Source organism: Lissotriton helveticus, chromosome 8 (genome assembly GCF_964261635.1).
Source record: "Lissotriton helveticus chromosome 8, aLisHel1.1, whole genome shotgun sequence".
In the NCBI taxonomy this organism is placed as follows: Eukaryota; Metazoa; Chordata; class Amphibia; order Caudata; family Salamandridae; genus Lissotriton; species Lissotriton helveticus.
In genome coordinates, this window is record NC_136069.1 from 285,194,446 (window position 1) to 285,217,332 (window position 22,887).

Genomic DNA, 22,887 nt, shown 5'->3' on the forward strand with positions numbered 1-22,887 from the left:
GAGGCAAGGTAATGAGAGAGAATTAGAGAGATGAGCACCACCCCTGCTTTCCTCCTCACTCCCAGGGCCTTCTTAATGGCGGCACACCAAAGGAGCACCAAAGGCAAGCCTGTCTACCTAGTACCAAGAGCAGGTAACGCTGGTCATCCCCCACCGCTGCTACCTGCTACAACCCTCTGCACTGCCAGACCTGGCTGCTTCTTCCCATGTTGCTGCCGTGTCGCACCACACAACACCGAACACATGCGCAAACTGCAAATTCTTGTGCACTCTCCAACACCCACTACACATCACATCCGCAATGACACCACCCAACACCTGACTCTAACACTCCCACACTTACCAGTCACCAACTGTACAATACATTGCACTCCGATGCATGCTCCTAAACACCCGCTCTCTTACCAAACACGCTAGTGAGGTCTGGGACCTACTATATATCTACCCTTCGGACCTGCAGTTCCACATGGAGACCTGGCTAAACCCTGCATTGGACCCAAGACATCACCACAGCCATCTCTCCTGGTTACAAGATCGCCAGTCAGGACAGACAACGCAAGCCTGTTAGGAGAATCCGTATCATCTTCAAGGATGCCATCAGCTGCACCACGTCCTTGGACACTGCCCGCAGCAACAAGGAACACCTGTCTTTCATGCTCCTGATCACAGTGAACCTCACCCTCAATGGCACCCTCATCTACACCAGCTTTACTGAGATCAAGCCGACCCGAACACAACTGCACTACTTGAAGATCAAGGAAATCTCACGCACAAAACACGTGAAAGGACCAACACATTCTGCTGGATACCTCCTTGAAGCGATTTGTGCCCCTTTGACAACATCGTAGTTGATAAACTCTCTCCAGTCACATGGACCAACCAAATCCTCCTTAAGTACACCATTCCTGTCCCTCACCATCATAGAACTGCCATCCAGCCAGCCCGCTGAGACTGGAACAACATCCTAAAAGAAGACTGCACTATCTGATTTGCGGAACACTGGCCTGAACACAGCGGTAGTCTACCAAACTCCCTCACAAACTTCCACAACTCGATCACTGCCCGCACATACACCATGGCTCCACTTCAACCCCATAAAACTATCAGATCCAAAATTCGAGCCTGCCGATACACAAAGGAACTTGGGATGGCATAGCGCCTCTACAAACAACTGGAGTGCAGATGAAGAATGAGCCAAGACAATGACAAGATCCCCTTCTGACCCACCCATTGATGCTATCACCAGCAGATAAGGTCTACTAATTGCTTTGCACTCACAGACCGCATGATGCCAGCAACTTCAGCAGCAAAGATATCCACACCATGGTGAAAGGTTTCACCTCCCCAGCAGCCGACTCGAACAGCATCACCCACTCACAGGTCCTCTGCAACAAACTTTCACAGTTCTTCTGCTGCAAGTTAAACGTCGTAGAAGATAACTTCACCCTGCAACCGGACCTGACAGGACTCGCAACATGACTTCCCATCTCATCCAAATCAATAACCACATGGCTCACAGTGGGGAGGAACCCCTTTACAGTGCAATTCATCCACTCCAGAGCCCCATTGGGCCCCATGCCTCCACCAAAGGACTTCAAACTATCAGCACAGAGCTCTCCTCCATCCTGATCGTCTCTATCACATCAGCCACCTCTGCAGACACAAAGAAACAATACACAGTTCTCCCTCAGCTCAAAAAGCATTCCATGGTCCAACAATGCTCATGATTAACAGATCCTATTGTATACACTGAAAGCCCCAGAGAACCGTATCAACAAACACCTTCCAACCATCACACAATTCGTCTTCCGACCCACCCACAGCATGGAAACAGCCCTCAATGCCACTATAGATGACATCTGTAAGATCCTAGACAGAGACACAGCTGTCCTCATCCTCCTGGAGATTTGAGGCTGTATCCCACCCCATCAGATGCCTGCATGAGATTGGAATCCAGGGGCACACTCTCAATTGGATATGATCCTTCCTGAATAGAACTCCCAGCAACCTTATCCTTAAATTACGACAAGGATCCTCCCTGAGCCCAACCCATTTCAACACATATATTATCCCACTCACAAGCATCATCTGCACCCATGACATTGACTATGCTAACAACACTCAGCTTATACTCTCCCTCCTGGATAAGACCCCCCAACACTTGGAACAGGTTGGCTGCCTGCATGACCAAAGTCAACAACTGGATTAAGACAAACGGTCTCAAACTCAACACCAACAAGAAATAAGATGTGTTCTTCTGGAAGAACCCATCGCAGTGGGACTCCACCGGGTGGCCAGCTGAACCCACATCTATTTCAAGTGCCTACTCTAAGAATCTTGGAATTGTCAGTGACAGCCAACTCAGCATGACCGCCCAAGTCTACGAGACCACAGCCTCCTCCATCCACATATTGATAATGCATAGAAAAATCTTCAAATGGCTCCCAACCAGCAGCTGCGAAAACATGACACACGGCCTCGTCACAGGCAAGCTGAACTACGGGAACATACTCTAAGCTGGGATTAGCAAACAACTCACCAAAGGACTTGCAATTATTAAGAACGCGACAGACAGAATCGTACTCACCCTACTGTATGGCACACACTTAAGACTGCACCGTAAAGACACTCCACTGGCTCCCTGTAAACAACAAGCTCATCTAAAACTCTTTAAACATACCTTTATAGCATCATATAACATGGGCCTAGCCATCTTCAATAGCTAAATCTAATTTCACAAACAATTCAGACACCTTCGCTCGGCTGGACTCATACTTGCACACATCCCACACATTTGCAGAACTGGTGGTCGGGCATTCTCCTAGAGCCTGGAATGATCTCTATCTTCAAACAGACCTGCTGCAAGCTTTATACTAGGCAAGGCTTGCACCTGCTTCAGTGTCAGGATATCATACCGGGTGATAGTGTGCTTTACAAATACACGTGACATAAGATGAAGGCAAGTAAGGTATATTGGGTGTAATGAGCTGGGATAGAGAGAGAATGTAGGTACATAGAGAAGTAGGGCTCAAGAGAACAGTTAGGATTGAGGGCTAAGGTAAAGGTTAAGGTAGAAGTAAGCAGAGAGAAATCACACAGCACCAACGACCTGTGACTGTGTGGGATAAGGCTGGGCAGGTCAGACATGCAGAATAAGGAGTATTTTTTTGTGCTACCAAAGTTGCTGCTCTGGGTTGCATAAAGGGGAGAAAGAAACACAATACCATATTGATTTTAAAATTGCCTGATTCTGCTGTCATCTCCTGTCCTGCAGCACTTTAAAGGCGCCAATGGGCAGAGGTGTGTGCATGCTGTCTAGCATATGAGTTTTACTGGCAGCATAACATTTCAGTACTACATCCTATGCCTAGACACATTCTGAAACAGTACACACATTGTATGAGTGCTGGGCAGCACACACGTAATGTGCAGAATATTTGGAGAAATAAAAAACATTTCTCAAAGGAGGCATCCTGTACAGAAACTATCCTGACCACAATGCAGGAAGCTCTTGCACTGCGGCGCATGAGTGCCTGCTTTGGTGCAAGACAGCACAAAGTGCTCAAGCGCATGAAGAGAATAGAACTGTGCCCTTTCTTTGAAGATATGACACTATTCTGCTCTTTCCAGGTGATGCAACACAGCACAGCAACTTGGCTTTGTTGTGCTTCGTTGTACCACTTCTTTGAAATCTGTCCCTTTGTGCGCTGTAAAGTAAATACCCCTATTATATCTTCCAAACTTCGCATGACTTTGCCTAGGGTGCAAACACTCAGTATATCTGCCTCTAAGTTTCAGTTAGGCATGGTTAGTTGACAATTTTTTTTAGAAAGTAGGTGACTTTTATAAGCAGTGTTATTATGACAGGAGTTTCGACTGTCTAATTCACTTTACCTGGGAGCCCCTTGGAAGGTGGGGCCCTGGGTAATTGCCCACTTTGCCTATGCCTTAAAACGTCTCTAGATGTGATACTCCTGTTCAGGTCTTTTCTTTGAAATCTAGGACTTTAAGTTCTGTTTGTTACATTATACAACAGGAATACAAGTCCCAAAATTAAAAGAAAATCAAGCATTGGAAAATCCAATAGGTCTTGCATTCGCTGCCAACCTTTAAGCAGTTCTTGTTTTGAGTTAATTTTTGCAAAACGTTTTGTTTGGGAAGTTGCAGGGCCCTCATTTAATCTAAAAAACAAAAAGCAATGCCTTAGGACAAAAGTGTTTTTCTAATCTAAAAAAAGTACACATTATGATGGTGCACCAGACACTGAAGGAATCTACCTTGAAAGCGGATGTACTACTTGTGAAAGGGCAGCATGCTGAAATTGATATTGAAGTTAGTCAATAGGTGAAGAGGGCTAGCATTGTCCCTTGGTGCCTGCAGGAGTGGGTGGAAGAAAAACTTGAATAACAAAATCGCAGACTAATGGATGAAATCTGGCTTAAACTCCTACACATACTTTTCATAAAATCAAAAAGTCTTGGCTAACACAGACCTAAAGAAGCTGTCGGTCTGGCATTGAGAAAGAATGCAAAGGAGAAGGGGAGAAAGGAAGGAAGAAAAAAAGGAAGGCAGATAAAAAAGGAAGAAGGGCAAAAAAGAAAGGAAGGAAGACAAAAAGGGAGGAAGGCAAAAAAGGGACAGTAGGAAGGCAAAACGGAAGAAAGGAGGAAAAGTGGAAAGAAGACAAAAAGAAGGAAAGAAAAATGTGAAGGAAAGAGGGCAAAAAGAAAGAAAACCGAAAGAAGGCAAAAGAGAAAAGGAAAGAAGGTAGAAAAGGCAGAAAGACAAAAAAATGAAGGGAAGAAAAAAAGAAAATAAGGAAAAAAGAAAATAAAAGGCAAAAAAGAAATTAAGAAAGAAAAAGAAAACAGAAAAAAGTAAGGTAGGCAAGAAATAAAGATGCGAAAAAGCAGAGGAAATAAGAAAAGACGAATGAGTGAAAGTAGGCAAAAAAAAAAAATGAAAAAAGGAATGGAGGACAAAAAAGAAGGAATGAAGGAAAGGAAAATTGAAAGAATGGAAAAAGGAAAGAACAGAAAGAATGAAAGAAAAGAAGGTAAAAAGAAGAAAAAGAAAAAATGAAAAGCAAAAAGACAGAAAAAAGAAAATAAGGCAAGAAAAAAAAGGAATAAAGACAAAAAAGAAAGAAGAAAAGAGGAAAGAAAAAAGGAAAGAAAGGAGATGGAAGGAAGGAAAGAGAGTTTGCAGTATAAAATATTGGATACCAAAACTCAAATTACACCCCACCTATGCCTAAATAAAACTGTTACAGGTGGAGTGCAAATTAAACCTCAAAGTTTGGTTTTCTTCCTGGGCAGTTCTATCAAAAAGCCATTGGTGAAATCAAATCCGGGAACACAATATGGCATTCTGAGGAATAGCAGCAGTCCACTTCAAAAGAAATTTACAACAGCATTGGGAGGAGACAGAAACTGATAAAGCAGGAATTTTTCCTGTGCTCACTACAAATGCATCCTACTGTCAGATCAGGCAACACTGGCACTAACGGGAACTCCTTGTGTGTGGATGCGCACCTTGTGAAAGAGCAAAATGCAGTCACTCAAAATGTGGTCATCCGGAGGATTAGGTAGGCTGACCTATTGCCCCCTGCTGTAGGCTGTAGTGGGTGGAAGCAAATGTGAATGACAATAACAGACCCAGTGGCGTAGCTAGACAATTTGATGCCCATGGCGGTCTCTGCCTTTGCCACTTCGCGGCGGCCGCATGGAAGAGCGAGGGAGAGGAGGAGGACGGGGGGGGGGGGTTTGCTGGCGATTCTACACCCCCAGGCTTTTTTTTAAATTACCTCCCCCCTTGGTAAACAGCAGTGGCGTAGCAAGGCGGGGAGGCTGCCGCCCCCAAAACTAGTGCCCCCCCCCCATGCTATGCCACAGAACAGACCAATGGGTAAAGAGAGGTGGCTGAAAGCCCCTTTAAGTAAACATATTCTACATTTTATTTTAGTAAAATGAATAGGTCTTGGCTAACCCTAGTCCTAAAAAACTGGCACTGGAGCAGTACATCACACGAGGACCTTGGAAACTTGGCAGCTGCTATGTTATAAAGTATGTTCTGCAACTATTAATGCGGAATAAATAATTGCAGGTAAGCAAAGATTTGGTAGCAAACCTTTCAATAATGACGAAAAAAATCACTGCAAGCATGTACTGGGAATGTGAAAGAAACAACATCAAACGCTCTGGCCTTTGGAATGATCAGAGCTCAGTCGGGTAGGGCGGGTTTCCGTTAATGCCTTGAGGCCCTTACCTGCCACACGCCCAACTCACGTTACCACACATGGCAGTAAACACACAGGTTGCTAGGGCCAAAGACATCAATCACTCAGGAGATAGTTTATTGTTGTGGCAAAAAAAAAAAAGGAGCAGTCCCAGACTTTGTACCTCCAAAGGAATGCAATTCAGGGGATCGTAAAATAAATGGTTTATTCTGGTTCAGTGATGCCTTTGAAGTAGGTTATCCTCGACATCGCGCCATGGCAGGGCCATGCGACTGTATCCAAGCCCTGCACCCACTTCGGGTGTCTGATATACAAGATTCTGCGTTATCTTTATTTGGCACATAAATAGCGCGCGTACCTGAGTCTGCCGCTCCATCCTCGGCGAGGCCGGGTTACCCAGGGTCGGGAAGGTGTGTCTGAGGAGAGAAGAAGCGTCAACGTTTTCAAATGCAGGAATGACGAATTAGAACTACTAACTAAGCAATCGTAGCCTGACATTTGCTTTAAATATATACATTAGACAGATTTCAATTTAGCAAAAAAATCTTCCACATGTTCATGTGACAGACATCACAAGGTGTTTCACTGAAAAGACACCATGCAGACACACTAAGCGTGGACAGTCAACTAGAACCAGAACCAGAACAAAGCTTTATTTCGATTGTAGACAATCATAAAAAGCACAGATAAAAAACATTAATAGAATCAATGTAAAGTGTATCACGTGTTCTTAAAAAACATATTAAAAGTCAATTAAAAAGAAGCATACATCCTGATTCTAGATAACAATACTCTTTCTCTGATTAAAAATTATTTTAAAAAAACATGGCTAGCCTCCAAGCAACGTGTTCATTGTCCAGGAGCTGAAGTTTCATAAAAGCAGGACGACATTGTCTCAGCCCCCATTTTCATAGAGTTGGTAATATCCCAACCTTTCTGGTCTCCCCGTATAATTTGCAAAATAGAACAATGTGTATCGATGATTGGGGAGACCGGTTGTCACAAGGGCAGGGTTGTAAGTCGTTAGCCCAATCATTAAATGTGGGAAAGGAGACAACCCTATGTATTGTACCTAGTCTGAATCTTGTTAATAGGAACCTGTCATAAACCCCCTGCACAAAAGCTAAGTATGGCTGCAAGTTAAAAGTTGTGAGAACCAACTGATGCTGCATCACACTGGGCTTAGATATCTCCCTTGATAGTCTTTGGGTCTCCAGGTATGAGTGTACATCTTTTCTTAGCTTTTTCCTGGTAATCAAGGTAATAGTGTCAGGTTAGTAAAATATTCTTCTTTACCCATTTCTTTCGTGAAATCTTGGATAAACTTAACCCAGGGTATCCTTGGTACACCATCCAGGCTGAGACTACCCTGTAATACCTCTCTATTGAGGATGGTCTCATCACACGACCAGATCCTGTGCCACAAGAGGATTGGCTCTGCTTTAATGAGGTCTGATATGTGTGGAAGACCCAGTTCAGCGTGTGAAACATAAGTGGAGGTACTGGAGGGGACTGATAAAACGTACTTTAAAAAATTGTTTTCAACTAATCGGGTTGGTGTTCACAAAGCCCCAAATACCCGCCCCATAGGTGGTAGTTGGTACACACTTAGCTTTATATATTTTTTAAAGCTCTAGAGGTGGTTTACGTCCCAGTTTTTTTGCAAAGCTGGCTAAAGCGGACGTAGCTAGTGCCAGCTTCTTTGCTTCGACAACCTTAGCCCAGGTATCGTTATTACTGAATAGGATACCTAGATAAGAGAAGCTTTTGGTGGCAGTGATCCGATTTCCCTCCACAAAGATATCCCTACACTTTTTAATACCATGACCACATCTCATTATAAATGTTTTTGAGATATTAATTCTGAGGTCAAGATCCTTCATAAAATTATGGAAATTATTTAAAGACTTCTGCAGGCCATTCTGGGTACGTGACAAGATCACAGCATCGTACGCATATAACAATGCTGGGATTGGGCGAATGCCTTTCTGTGGAAAGTAATTGGCATCTTTAAGGAGAGCCTGCCCAAACCCATTAATATAAAGATTAAAAAGAAAGGGGGCTAGGACACAGCTTTGCCTAACCCCCCTACCTATTGGGAAAGCAGCAGTACGTTCACCTCCCAATCCGAATCGTACGCTTGATTTGGCTCCATTATAAAGGAGACGGATACAGTTAATAATATTTCTATCAATCCCCAGCTGTGACATGATCTCCCAGAGCTTTGAGTGCGTCACGCAGTCAAAAGCTGCAGAGAGATCTACAAAGGCCAAATATAGATGACCCTTTTTAGCCCTGGTATACTTTCCCATAAATATTACTAGATTTAGGCTTTGTTCCACGGTCCCTTAGGCCTTCTCGGAAACCGTATTGAAGATCTGATAACATTTGGTTTTCCTCAGCCCAGAGCTGCAGGCACTCTAAGAAGATGCGTCCCACGACCTTAACCATCGAGTCCAATAAAGAAATGGGCCTATACCAGAGTGGATCCTGTCTATCCCCCTTTCTAAATATGGGGACAATAATGGATTCCACTCAAGTTGGTGGAAAAGCGGCCTTACAACTGGCGTTGATTATTTGAGTAATTATTGGAACCTATAGAGTGACATTGGACTTGTACAGGTCCACAGGAATCCCATTGGCCCAGAGGCCTTCTCACCTGCACTTGCGGAGAGAGCACTACTCACTTCGTCAATACTAAAGTCTAGTTTGGAAAACTGATTAATCGGTCCTGAATTTTCACTAACTTGACCAATACCAGTACTTGCCCCGTTGTATATTTTGGAAAAATGATCATTCCATTGACCCTCTGAGATAGCTACTTCGATAGTTGGGCCTCCAACCGGGTCAACAATGGTGTTTTAACCGCTTTCCAGAATGCGGCACTATCTTTTAAGTGTACAGCTTCGGAAAGCTTCTCCCATGCCTCTTTTCTGAGAGCATTCTTCCTTTCTTGGAGAGCCAGACTATAGTTCTTCCTCGCCGGTCTAATATTAATGATGTTCCTTGGTACATTGTGCAGTTCTTGTTTCAGATGGGAATGCGCACAAGAGCAATTTAAAGCAAACCATTGCTGGATGGCAGGCTTTTTACCCCCACGTTTGAACGTTATGTCCCGGACCACAGTTGACAAGTTTTGAAATGAGGACAGTATGCTCTCGGTCAGACAGATGTCAATGTCCTTACTACACCTTGTGATTATTGTTTTATTAACTACCTCGGGGTCTATCATGTTCCAATGGAGTGTATAACCATTTGTTTTATCTAGTTTTAAGTGTACCAGGGCATCATCTATCTCCTGGTTCTTTCTCCCCTGGCCAGTCGCAAAATCAGTCAACGTGATACATAGAGGGAAATGATCACTCCGGGAAATTGTATCAACTTTACAGGTAAATAGTCTAGGTGCAAAACTGTTCGAAAACAAAATATAGTCTATTGTGGAGCAGTAGGTCTGCGGCATTGGGAGAGATCTTATACATAGATCATTGGCAAAGCCTAAGTCTAGGTTGAAAACTAGTTTGTTAAAAAGATCACCTGTACCCTGATGGCAAACGTTTGTATTATGTGTGCCTTCTAACGCATTAAGACCACATATCCTTTGGTCTTCAAAGGGGCACAGGGCACAGTTAAAGTCCCTACATACAATAAGCATATTTTCAAGGCCCTTTGTATTACACATAGTATTTAACTCTTTACAGAGTGTGTGAACCACCTTGGGGGTACTATCAGGTAAAATATAATTATAAAAGTTGACCAGTGTTATTGAGTTGGAAGCAGATAAGTACAAGGTTAAAAATTGGTAATAGGGGGACACCAATTGAGAGACAGTTCTAACAAAATGTAACTTGTTGCTTACATATATACAAAGACCACCCTTAGCTCTGCCATGAGACCCCCCCTATTGCTTGAGTATCAAATGTTCTATAACCATTCAAGTGGATTGGTTCATTTGACCAAGTTTCTTCTAGGCAAACAATGTCCTGTTTTAGAGCATATTCAGACCATAAGGGATTGCTAATCTTGGAGCACAAACCAGCTATATTCCAAGATACAAGGCTACACCCAGGATACGTGTTATCATTGGAAGAACTAGCTAACCCCAAATTGGTCACATTAACGGCAACATTGCCTCCCACGTGCCCTATACTGGGGCATAAGTTAGTTGAAGGTTGCGGTAGTGTATGCTCCCAAGAAACTAAGCCATTTGAAATACCCTCGCCCACAATAGTATGCATCAGTGGGAGGCCCATGGGGAACAGTCGGTGCCTCGAAGGAGGACACATTGCCATGTGATTCAGTCGCTGTACCTAGTTCATGGGGTAGCTTTGGACTTCTGCTGTTATACAAGTCCTATTTATATAGGTTCTCACCCCGCATCCCGACTGCCTACCTTGCCCACCAATAGAACTGTTATACTTCCTAGAGTGTGATTGTCAATCAATCAATGTCATCCAACATACGGAAGACATCGAAACGATTACTGGTTGGGACAGAGTATCTAGCAAGGTTATCCTAGAAGGGCGCCTTCTCCCTAGAAGAAAGCCATAGGTTAGCTGATAGAGCCTGCGAGGAAGGAGGGTAAAAGTGCCCTAAGGGTAGCATGGCATGCTCGTCTGGTCTAACTGGCCCGTAGCCAGCCCTGTCCAGAATTAAATGAACAAGGTCAGGCGATCTAAATGACACCACAATACAATCTCCTTTAAGCTGCTTCCTAGATTGACCCGCCGAGCCAATTCTGCGTGCAAACTTGTATTCTGAGTACAAAAGGTTTGTATTAATCCCAGTCCTGGTACTAAGAAAGTAGAGAGATTTATTCCGCAGGGCAGACCAATGCTCGCTATTATTAGCTGTCAATGTGGGAATATTTGCCACTACCACAGTATAAGGTGTTGCCTCAGGGTGTAGATGTACGTTTGTGACTGGTATTGGGATTGCATCACGAGCAGGGAACTTATTTCTCATAGAGCTTGGTGGGGGGCACTCTCTGGTTGTGTGGAATTTTCCCTGCTTATGTTGCATCTAAAGTGGGATTTGATGGCCCTTTATCAAAAAGACCCTTATCGTACCCACTACACCCAATGCGGTGCCTAGCTGGGTTAACCCCTTCAATCCTCCCCTGGTTGACCAGTACTGATTGTAAAGGGGTTGAGAGGATTGTTTCCAAGTTGGCTAACCTGGCCTCAATATGAGAGAGTTTTTGTATTATGGGTTTAAGGAGGCGTGAGAACATTAATTCCATTTGACAAGGGAAATCCACAGTCAAATTTGCCAAGGGTTCCACTATTACCCCCTCATCCCTCGCCCCCTCAATCATGATTGTAGATTTGCCTTGCGTGTGGTCAGTGAGAGGCTGGGAGGGTTTCCGACCTATATACTTCAGTGTAGGTGGATTTGTTTTTTGATTGCCCTGTCCTTTCCTTTTCTTAGATGGAGGCGCTGAGACATGGGCCTGTGTGCTCTTAGCCTTTTGGCCCCTGGTTGTAACAGTGTGGCCGGGGGTGCTCCCACTAGTTACGGACTGTATCAGAGCTGATGGGCCTTGATCTATAGCACCCGAGTCACCTAAGGGAGGAGGAACCTCCACAATCTCCTCACTCTCCCCCGGGTTCAGGGGTGGCAGTATGGGTGGTGTGTTATTTCGCAACAAAGTACATTGGGGATCTTGGTATAGTCTCCTCTCCGTAAGTTCAATTTTGTGTACTAAAACTGATTCCGCCCTTTTCAAGAAGGCGTCCAAAGTCTCCACAACTCCATGCCCAGGTGTACATTTTCTACTCATGTTAAGGTCCCACAAGACAATGCAAGAACCCCTGCACAACAGGGCAATTTAATAGCAGTATCTTGTTATTATCTTGACTCAGTCATTGATCCTCCAGTTTGCCCGATCAATAATGTGGCCCTGCCCGGCCTCCTTCGGGCTCTGAAGGGCGCAGACGGGCTTGCCCGGGGCGCCGCCCAGGCACGCCCGCACGTGTCCCACGCTGCGGGAAGCCTGTCCCCCTTTTGTGCGCCTCCGGGCGCTGCTCCTCAGGTGTGCAGGACAGCTAGCGGTCCTGGGAGCTGTAGTCTCAAGTCCGTGAGACCAGCTCCACTCCCCAGGTAACTCCGGCTTTACGGCGTTGGGCAGGCAGCAAGCTAGCGGCGGTAGCAGCGTGGGCAGGTAATGGAGAGATAGTGGCAGCGTGGGCAGACAACAACTGGCAGTAAGCTATGGCAGTCAACTACATTAGATGAGACTTTAGAGTCTGAAAGGAAACCAATACAATGCTCTGTTCTAGATGCACCAGTCCTCGCGCCCATGGACGCTTTACATTTACAGGATAGGGCTGTTCTCGAGTGAAGAGTTAAGTGGATCAGAACCACTACTGACCAGGCAGAGAGGAGACTCTTTAGAGGTGTTCTGGGTATCCAGGGTTTAGAAAACAATAACTATTTATTAACACTCTCCAGGTTCAGCCTGAGTATCCATAGGGGCCTATCAGGGGCAACTCAGCCAATGGCAGGAAATCTTGCCTAGTGATGGGGCATACCATGCGGTGGATTGGATATAGCAGTTTCTTGAATTATATGTGTGACTTTCCCATCCACGTGCAATGTCTTGTACCATGTCAACTAAGTTGCTAACGAGGAGGGTGTACCTCGGTATTATTGAGTTACTTTATATTCCCAGTGTGGCCAACTGTACGTACATTTCAACTTCCAATCCGATTATGAAAACTAAATTCCAACTTCCAATCCGATTATGAAACTAAACTTCCTCAAAACTGAATTCCTCCTAATCGCCCCCTACCAAAAACTCCCACTATCTTTGACTGGCTGAAGCACCTAACAGCTCTCAACCGCTCATCGTTGATTCAGCTAAATCTCTTGGGATAATTCTTGACAGTAATCTAAAGATGCAGAAGCACATCAGCGCCTCCACTAAAGGAGCCAACTTCCACTTGAAGACCCTGCGAAAATTTAAACCCTTTCTGCCAGCCTCTGATTTCAAACAAGCTGTTCAAGTCCTAGTAATACCTATAGTGGAATACGGTGCTGTAACCCTATGCAGCCTCCCAAGATCATCGACAGCCCCATTAAGAGCCACTATCAACTCTGATGCAAGACTCATTACTGGCTCAAAGAGAAACTCACACATATCACCTGACCTTAGAGTCCTCAACTGGCTACCATTTGAAGCTAGAATTCATCTTAAAATCACTTGTATGACTCACAAAGCCCTTCACCACAATTCCCCGCTCTATCTAGCTCAGAAACTGGAGCTCTCTGCTGGCAGCAGAACCTCCAGGAGTGCGAAGACACTTCTTCTAAAACCACACGATTTGCCAAGAAAAAAACATACTCTTGCTCATTCTCTAGTATGGCTCCTAGATCTGGAACGCTTTGCCCACGGAAAAAAGAACGAACCCATCCCCTGCTTCCTTCAAAAAAGAAGTGAAAGCGATCCTCTTGGCTCAATTCACGTGATCCTGTCCATTCTGCTAGCTTTTGCTTTATTGTTCCTATCTATCTATGTATTTGTCCTCAACTAGCTGATATTTGTTCCGTCAAGATAACTGACTTTACATGCTTAAGTTTTGTACCATGGTTGCACCTATCTCTTGTTTTTGTTACATTTTTGTTTCTTTCTTACATTTGTCTTGTAAAGCGCTCTGATACTTGTAAGTGTCTTGTTCGCGCTATATAAAACCTTCAAAAGAAATAAATAAAAATAAATCTGATCCCTTACTCCATTCCAGAAAGTCTAAATTAGTGGACATTTCCTTTATGCGGCAAGGTATCGATCTGATATCAGCCTTGGGGACATCCAAAGTGTCCAATCATTCCAGATCTTGTTCTTGTGTGCAGTACATACGGTGCAATATATATTTAATTGGACCAGCCTGTATCCTGCCTTTACTGCAACTTCTTGTGGGCATCAAAATGTCTGCTCACAGTCCCCATTGACTATCATACCTATTTCGCTTTCTAATTTAATTTTAAATTGTGTAAGTGTCGCTGTGTATTGTTGATAAGCATTCGGTATATGAGAGATATGGAGTGCATGTATAATGGTTCCCCGAACAACCTGAAGGCTAGTGGGGACTCGTCTTTTATGTATTGTAGCTACGCTGAGACTTTAAATAGTGCACGCTGGACTGGGAGGTATCTATAATGTTGAGATTATGATACTGTGTATTCCACCTGCAAGCCAGCACATAATTTTAGACCGCTTGGCGCCCAGACACCCACCTGTGAAACCTTCATTGTATCCAATTTGTGCTGTCATTCCTGGGTCTGTAGGTTCTCCACAGGGGTTTGCCAGCACTATTTCCCCCTCCCCTAATCCCATCTGACGACATCCCCTTTCCAGACTTTAATTACTTTTTTGGTGTGCTAGGGCCAAGCACTGGAAATTTATCCACGATATAGTGGGCTCAAGGATCTACAAGACTGCAGGTGGAGAGATTTAACCTGTCCATTCATTTCTTTGTACAAAAGACAAACTAAGGCCAGTTTATAGCCTATAAGAAAAGGTAAGCTGTAACCAATGCTTTTGGGGCAAAACCAAATTTCTTGACTTGAAGTAGCTGCGTTTTAAAGATGTGTCTTGAGATTTGCAATTACTACAGTTGTAGAGTTGTGGATTTTACTTGCATTTATTTCTCGGACTATACGTGTACGTATACGTGTCGGTTGGATGTAGATGGAAGATGTAGATGAAATGATGAGAAAATAAATAAAGTATGTGGTGTCTTTCTGTGGGATTACATTGGACTATATAAAAACACTAACAAGAAAAGTATTGTGTTGGTGTTTCATCCCTATAAGGCTTGTTAGAGAAAATAAAAGTGGAAACGTAAATTTTGCAGAAGAAAAAAAATATGGTGGGTCTAGGGATGGCTCGAACAATGTTTTCAAAGTAAAATATTGCACCAGAAGGATACTGATGTTTAGAGAGTGAAAGGGCAGGAAAACAGAAGTGAAGACTGATTTTATAATGTAGATACATTAGTTCCGCTACAGCTCACAACCAGCCCAGTGCCAAATTGGACCTCGAGAACCACCAAGTTGGCCCCACTTTGACTTTTTAGGTTTGGCATGATAGTGAATCTGTCTGCAAGGCCTGCAAGGCCTATTGTTGCCAAAGCTTTTAAACATACAGATTAGTCTTTGGCGCCACCAACAAGACTATTTTCTTTCACATCATGCTATTGCCTGGTTGGTGCATCATTCTGCCTCTTGGGCAGTGCTTGTATTGCGGTGCATGAGAGACTATTTTACATCGAAATTGTCTAAAGAAACCAATTTTCTTTGTTCTTTTTTTAACGCAGAGTTCTTTTAAATGTCTCAGTGAGGCTTTGTCATGCTCATTAAGGAACTTGTTTTTGGAGTGGTCCTCACTGTAATGCAATTTGTTCCCCTACGCTGCATGGCCAAAAAAAGCCATCTTTGTAGTCCTTTTTAGGGCTCGGCCTACGTCACCCCTGCGTCAGCAGGGGGGCGGAGCTCCGAGCCGTATTGTTAAGGGGTTCTGAATCGTGCAGGAAAAATTCCTCAGTGCGCAAGATTTTTCAGTACTTTATTTTACCATCTGCATGGTAATTGGTCCTCGCGGTGCCGTGTTTGTAGTAGGCTCAACGCAATAGGCCATATATATTTCACGTTGGGCATTTCCTGCATTTTGTGTGCGGTTACGAGCACGGCAGTCCATAAATTTCAATTAGGAGCTGTCAGGGGGCCGTGGTAATGGAATCCTGGTCGGGGCGCGCTCACCTTTCTGCAGTGAGTGGCGCGCGTTCGTGCTTGTTCTGTGTTCTCCTTCTACCAAAGACATTACTCGCCTTTCCTGTTTTCATGCAGATCTGGTTTTCTTTACTGACTACAGCTGTGTTTATATAGACGGTGGCTTCAGTTGTGCAGCAGGTGCAGTGGCACCAGTGTGGCGTAGTTACCATTCGTGGAGCAGGTGCAGTGTTATCAGTGTTACTTAGCTATGATTGCGCAGCAGGTGTAGTACCACCAGTGTGGCGTAGCTACCATTGTGCAGTAGGTGCAGTGGCACCAGTGTGGCATAGCACCATAGGTGGAGCAGTTGCAGTGGTAGTGTTGCTTAGCTATGATTGTGCAGCTGGTGCAGTGGCACCAGTGTGTGGTAGATGGCGTTGTGTAGCAGGTGTAGTGTTAACAGGGTGGCGTAGCTATCATTGGTGCAGCATGTGCAGTGGTACCGGTGAGTGGTAGCTACCATTGGTGGAGCAGGTGCAGTGGTAGTGTTGCTTAGCTATGATTGTGCAGCAGGTGCAGTGGCACCAGTGTGTGGCGTAGTTACCATTCGTGGAGCAGGTGAGGTGTTATCAGTGTTACTTAGCTATGATTGCGCAGCAGGTGTAGTACCACCAGTGTGGCGTAGCTACCATTGTGCAGCAGGTGCAGTGGCACCAGTGTGGCATAGCTACAATTGTGCAGCAGGTACTGTTGCACCAGTGTGGCATAGCTACCCTTGTGCAGGAGGTGCAGTGCCACCACTGTGGCATAGCTACCATTGTGCAGCAGGTGCAGTGGCACCAGTGTGGTGTAAGTATCTTTGGTGGAGCAGGTGGAGTGGTACCAGCACTGGCACCAGTGTGATATAGCTATCATTACTGGAGCAGGTGCAGTGGCACCAGTGTAGCGTAGCTACCATTGTGCAGCAGGTGCAGTGGCACTAGTGTGGTATAGTTATCATTAGTGGAGCAGTGGCAGCAGTGTGGTATAGCTATCATTAGTGCAGCAGGTGCAGTGGCACCAGTGTGGTGTAGCAGGTGCAGGGGCAACAGGGCGGTGTAGGTACCATTGCTGCAGTAGGTGCAGTGGCACCAGTGTGGTGTAGCTATCATTGTTGCAGCAGGTACAGTGGCACCAGTGTGGAGTAGCTACCATTGCTGCAGCAGGTGCAGTGGCACCAGTGCGCCACATTGGTGTAACACACTCACTACCACACACTCACCCCCACAGACTCACCACCACACACTCACCACTACACACACACCCACACACACAACAACACACCACCAGCCGTCAGTGCACGCTTTCACCAGGGCCAAACACCACCAGCCATCAATGCACGCTTTCACGAACCACAAACACCACCAGGCGTACAACACCAGCCGTCAGTGCATCCTTTTACAAGGCGCACTCACCAGCAACCGTCAGTGCACGCTTTCACCAAACACACACACCATCAGCCATCTGTGCACGCTTTTACCAACCACACACCCACCAGCCGTCAGTGCACCATTCCACCAGGCACACACACCTCCAGCCGGCAGTGCAGTCTTTTACCAAGCACACACACCACCAGCCATCAGTGCACAATTTCTACAGGCAGTCACACACACCAGCAGCCATCAGTGCAAGCATCAATTGTTAACGCATCCACAATTAACTATTGTAGCAAACTCAGTATGGTACACTTTACTTTTAGTTGTATCTGGCCTGGCCTCAAATGGGTCGCCAGGACTCCAACACGCACTACAAAAATTCAAATAAACCTATTAACCATTTCAATGCAATTTTATCAACGTATCAAGTTAAATCATCACAATTTCACAATGTTGGTATGCACGTTAAAGGTTATTTACAATATAAACAGTCACATTTGTGTTACATCAATGTGTACTCAAAACATCGTTTTTAAAAAAAAAATTCAGTAGAAACCCAATGCATTTCGGGGCTTGGGCCCCTTCGTCAGGGGTCTGTTTGCAAAGAAAGAAAAAGAGAGAAAGAAAGGAAACTTTAGTTACTTTTGGTGTTTTTTTGAGGATTCAATGCTTAATAACTCTTGTAGCTAGTGATGTTTACCAACTTTCTTACCTCGAATGCGAGGTGACTCAATAAATCTTAAACTGCGTAATCTGTAGCGTAGCTACAGTTGATCTGAAACAAGAGAATTGTGTAAAAGGAGGAAATTATATAAATTATTTGCTAAATTAGTTAAGCTGTACACGCAATTATTAGTGTTTGCTGTACTGATTTAATTTCTTGAACCTGAGCCTGGCTTGTTTGGTGCATATCTGAAAAAATATTTGAAAAAGAAATATTATAGTTAATTTTACACGAATATCAAACCTAGTCAGTGTCAAGAGACAGAGCAATCGTTAAACGGTATCCAATGCTCACCTGCAAGTCTCTTGTTATTTCGTTAAATGGTTGCCCTGTGAAATATAAAAGTCTTATTGAGCGTTGTTGCTTAAATTATGGAGTCTACACCATGTTATCAATGATTTTTATAAAAAATGTTTTTTATAAAAAATGTGTTTACCTGCGAGCCTTTTCGATATTCAATTGGTCTCGCTAGTCAAATTTGCGCGTTTTAACTGTAAATACAAAAGACGCGTTCAGTGACCTGTTACCAATTTTAAGTTCGGCAACATACACGTTGCTTAATTGTTATAGTGCTCTAGAGAGGGTTTGGGGCTTACCGTTTCTGCAAACAATGTTGCTCGTAGTAACGTCTCAGGTCGGGTGTGCCGACCGGAGCTAGCTTACTATGTTTATAGTCCCTTTTCACTTGCTTACTCCCTGAATCTGTGTGCATGGTAATAGACAAAGGACTTTCTTATTGTCTGTTTTTGCAGCCGCCATGATTACATGGTAACCTATTTAATGATGCTGTTATTTAAGAATAACGCAAAGTGTTGTGAATGCTTAAAGGACATCCGAGTATTAAAACATATATTTTAAGAAATGAGGCAAAAGGAAAAAAGAAAGAAGAAAGAAGAAGTTGAATAGTGAATCAAGCAATAAGTACTGATGGATATATGCATATTATCATTTTGTGCATTCCTGCCTATTTACAATCTCACTTGAGTCGGTTATATGATTTTTAAATTATTGCCCCATTAGTATATTTAAATGTGTCTAGAGGATTCACTATTCAACTTCTTCTTTCTTCTTTCTTTTTTCCTTTTGCCTCATTTCTTAAAATATATGTTTTAATACTCGGATGTCCTTTAAGCATTCACAACACTTTGCGTTATTCTTAAATAACAGCATCATTAAATAGGTTACCATGTAATCATGGCGGCTGCAAAAACAGACAATAAGAAAGTCCTTTGTCTATTACCATGCACACAGATTCAGGGAGTAAGCAAGTGAAAAGGGACTATAAACATAGTAAGCTAGCTCCGGTCGGCACACCCGACCTGAGACGTTACTACGAGCAACATTGTTTGCAGAAACGGTAAGCCTCAAACCCTCTCTAGAGCACTATAACAATTAAGCAACGTGTAGGTTGCCGAACTTAAAATTGGTAACAGGTCACTGAACGCGTCTTTTGTATTTACAGTTAAAACGCGCAAATTTGACTAGCGAGACCAACTGAATATCGAAAAGGCTCGCAGGTAAACACATTTTTTATAAAAATCATTGATAACATGGTGTAGACTCCGTAATTTAAGCCACAACGCTCAATGGGACTTTTATATTTCACAGGGCAACCATTTAACGAAATAACAATAGACTTGCAGGTGAGCATTGGATACCGTTTAACGATTGCTCTGTCTCTTGACACTGACTAGGTTTGATATTCGTGTAAAATTAACTATATTATTTCTTTTTCAAATATTTTTTCAGATATGCACCAAACAAGCCAGGCTCAGGTACAAGAAATTAAATCAGTACAGCAAACACTAATAATTGCGTGTACAGCTTAACTAATTTAGCAAATAATTTATATAATTTCCTCCTTTTACACAATTCTCTTGTTTCAGATCAACTGTAGCTACGCTACAGATTACGCAGTTTAAGATTTATTGAGTCACCTCGCATTCGAGGTAAGAAAGTTGGTAAACATCACTAGCTGCAAGAGTTATTAAGCATTGAATCCTCCAAAAAACACCAAAAGTAACTAAAGTTTCCTTTCTTTCTCTCTTTTTCTTTCTTTGCAAACAGGCCCCTGACGAAGGGGCCCAAGCCCCGAAATGCATTGGGTTTCTACTGAATTTATTAAAAAAAAACTATGTTTTGAGTACACATTGATGTAACACAAATGTGACTGTTTATATTGTAAATAACCTTTAACGTGCATACCAACATTGTGAAATTGTGATGATTTAACTGGATACGTTGATAAAATTGCATTGAAATGGTTAATAGGTTTATTTGAATTTTTGTAGTGCGTGTTGGAGTCCTGGCGACCCATTTGGGGCCAGGCCAGATACAACTAGTTTCAGAAGTGGGCAGGCACTAATCCAACACAGCACACGTACCGTACAAACATATATAGCAAGGCGAATTGAGTGCAATACCCGTACACATTCATTGTTTCTACACTTTACTTTTAAACATATTCATGTAAAGCACAGCATGCCACCATTGCTACAATTCCAATCTAACCCACATAATTCCACTACACACCACATGCACACACTCCATAACACATGGCGAAAAGACATTGCCATTTAGAATGCCATTAGCTCAAACTCAAATAAATCCGAGCCCGATTGCATTTCCAATGCTTGTTTATAGAGCCAATAACACATTTTACAGTATCTGACATCAAATGATCAAACAAACAGACCGACCACGCACGCAACGTCAGCATCATACTCAACAGCAACTGACCATGAAACAACAAGTTAATGCAGCTGCCTCCTCCTGCCTCCACACACTTCACATGATCTGCAGAATCTTCAGATGGATCCCCAACCCACACCAGAAAGACAGTTACTCAGGCACTCGTCACCAGCTGCCTCGACTACAGCAATGCCCTCTACGCCGGCATCTCCATCCAGCTCAGAAGACTGCAGACTATACAGAATGCCGCAGCCAGACCCATCCTGGATCTTCCCTAACGAATCCACATCGCCCCCCACCTGAGAGACCTCCACTGGCTCCCTATCCAGAAAATATGCCAGTTCAAGATCCTCACGCACACCTACAAAGCCCTCCTCTGTTTAGGACCAGCATACCACAACCATAAACAGAACTTTTACCAACCCTCTACTATGCTCCTCTTCATTTGCCCTCGCACACACCCCCTGCTTCTGCCACACCTGCATTAGCCGCTGCTCCTTCTCCTACATTGCAGCCAAGACCTGGAACAACCTCTCCCTCCTGCTACGTACGGCCCCTTCGCTGGCAGACTTCAGAAAGAGACTCAATACCTGCCTCTTCTACCGACACAGCACCCAGACACCCATAGAGTTGACAGAGTTGCACTTTACAAATGTGGACTGATTGATTGACAAAAAGAAAACATGTATTTACCCATTAGACAACTCCATTGATGCATTTCATGCCCATTCTAGTGGTAGGTGCGCCTCATGCCCCCCACCAATATCGACATGAAAGAAAATAAAAAAAATGGAACCAGCACAACGAGGTCATGTGATAGTGTCTTAAAATATGAGCTGAAAAGACAACATTGAATATTTACAGATAATTTATCCCGTTAAAAAAGTAAGTCTTTCTAGGTGGAAATTAATGATACAGAGACGCATAACCGACCCCCGATGGGCATGTGTCTGGCTCATACATGAAGTCATTCTACCTAGACATTATTTTACCAAGGTTGTTTACATTTTATGTAAACAGGCATAGAGAAGAACATTTCTTATTTTTTGTTGTGACATTTATATACTGCATCGAGAATATAATTTTTGTATTCATCTCTAAGTCAGTGCGATATTAAAAGCACAGAAACCCAGCAATTATTAAAACACACTTGTACAAATCTGCCTGGAGGCCAAACTGCCTTTACAAATATTAGAAAAATTTTGCTGATGCCACTGATGTGGCCCTCTAGTACTGTGGTTGCATGTGTGGTTGGTAGAATGCGCCTATGGGTTGTGTCCTATTGGGACGGAGTTGGCAAGAGGAGTGTGAGGTTCTGAGAAGCAAGATACTGATTACAGCGTGGGGTGGAGCTCTCCATTCGAGCATAAAACACCAGGAGTACTGCAACCATTACCAGTGGTGGAATTCTCACAATGCTGTGTTAAATTAATTGCATGTGCACTCTTCTTTTTAAAGAATACACCTGTATTACCTACACAAGGTATACACTTTGTTTTAAAGATGTGTGGTACGTGTGCCACAAGATGGTAGACACAGGGTTGGTACAGAGAGTGGGGCAGATGGTGACGGTGGAACTTTAAAGGGTTGGCAGTGCAAATGGCGCAGTTGGCATGTGGCTGCCCTCTTCACATAGGTATATTAGGATAATACTTTAATTTTAATTCTCCAACTTCACATTCCTGTTCATTTTATAAACATCTGAAAAATTGTAATTGTACATTTGCTTCTCTATTTATATACTTTTCATTACTCTGTTAATATTATTTAATTTTCTAAGCAGTCGCAGACCACCTGATTAGGCTTTGCAGACAGAAGTGGCCAGTGGAGCTCTAGCAATGGTGGACATCTGCCAACATTCTAAATGAATTTGAGGAGTCTTGCTTCAGCTTGAATGAGTGTTTTACAGGGATGTCAGATTGGTTTCTGGCCAGCTAGTAAAAGATTACCTCCATCGAGGTAGTAAATAACTAGCCCCCTGATATTTGTTCTGGAGACTTCTTCAGTGAGGAAATCTTTACTCGTTATAGCAGGGATAGTCAATACCAAGCTGTCTCAATCTTGCATTTAATGTTTGTCTGGGAGTGGAGTGTGGAATCAAGCATTTCGTA

The 22,887-nt window shown here is 43.6% G+C and overlaps 1 protein-coding gene across 1 annotated transcript in view; it reads right to left on the reverse strand.

The window, feature by feature from the left end:
* EXPH5 (exophilin 5) overlaps nucleotides 1–22,887 on the reverse strand; it is a 482,109-nt gene that overhangs the window by 24,139 nt on the left and 435,083 nt on the right. Inside the window, exon 4 of the mRNA XM_078657054.1 lies at nucleotides 6,597–6,654. Coding sequence (XP_078513180.1) covers nucleotides 6,597–6,654 — 58 coding nt within the window. The remainder of the gene's footprint in view (nucleotides 1–6,596; nucleotides 6,655–22,887) is intronic.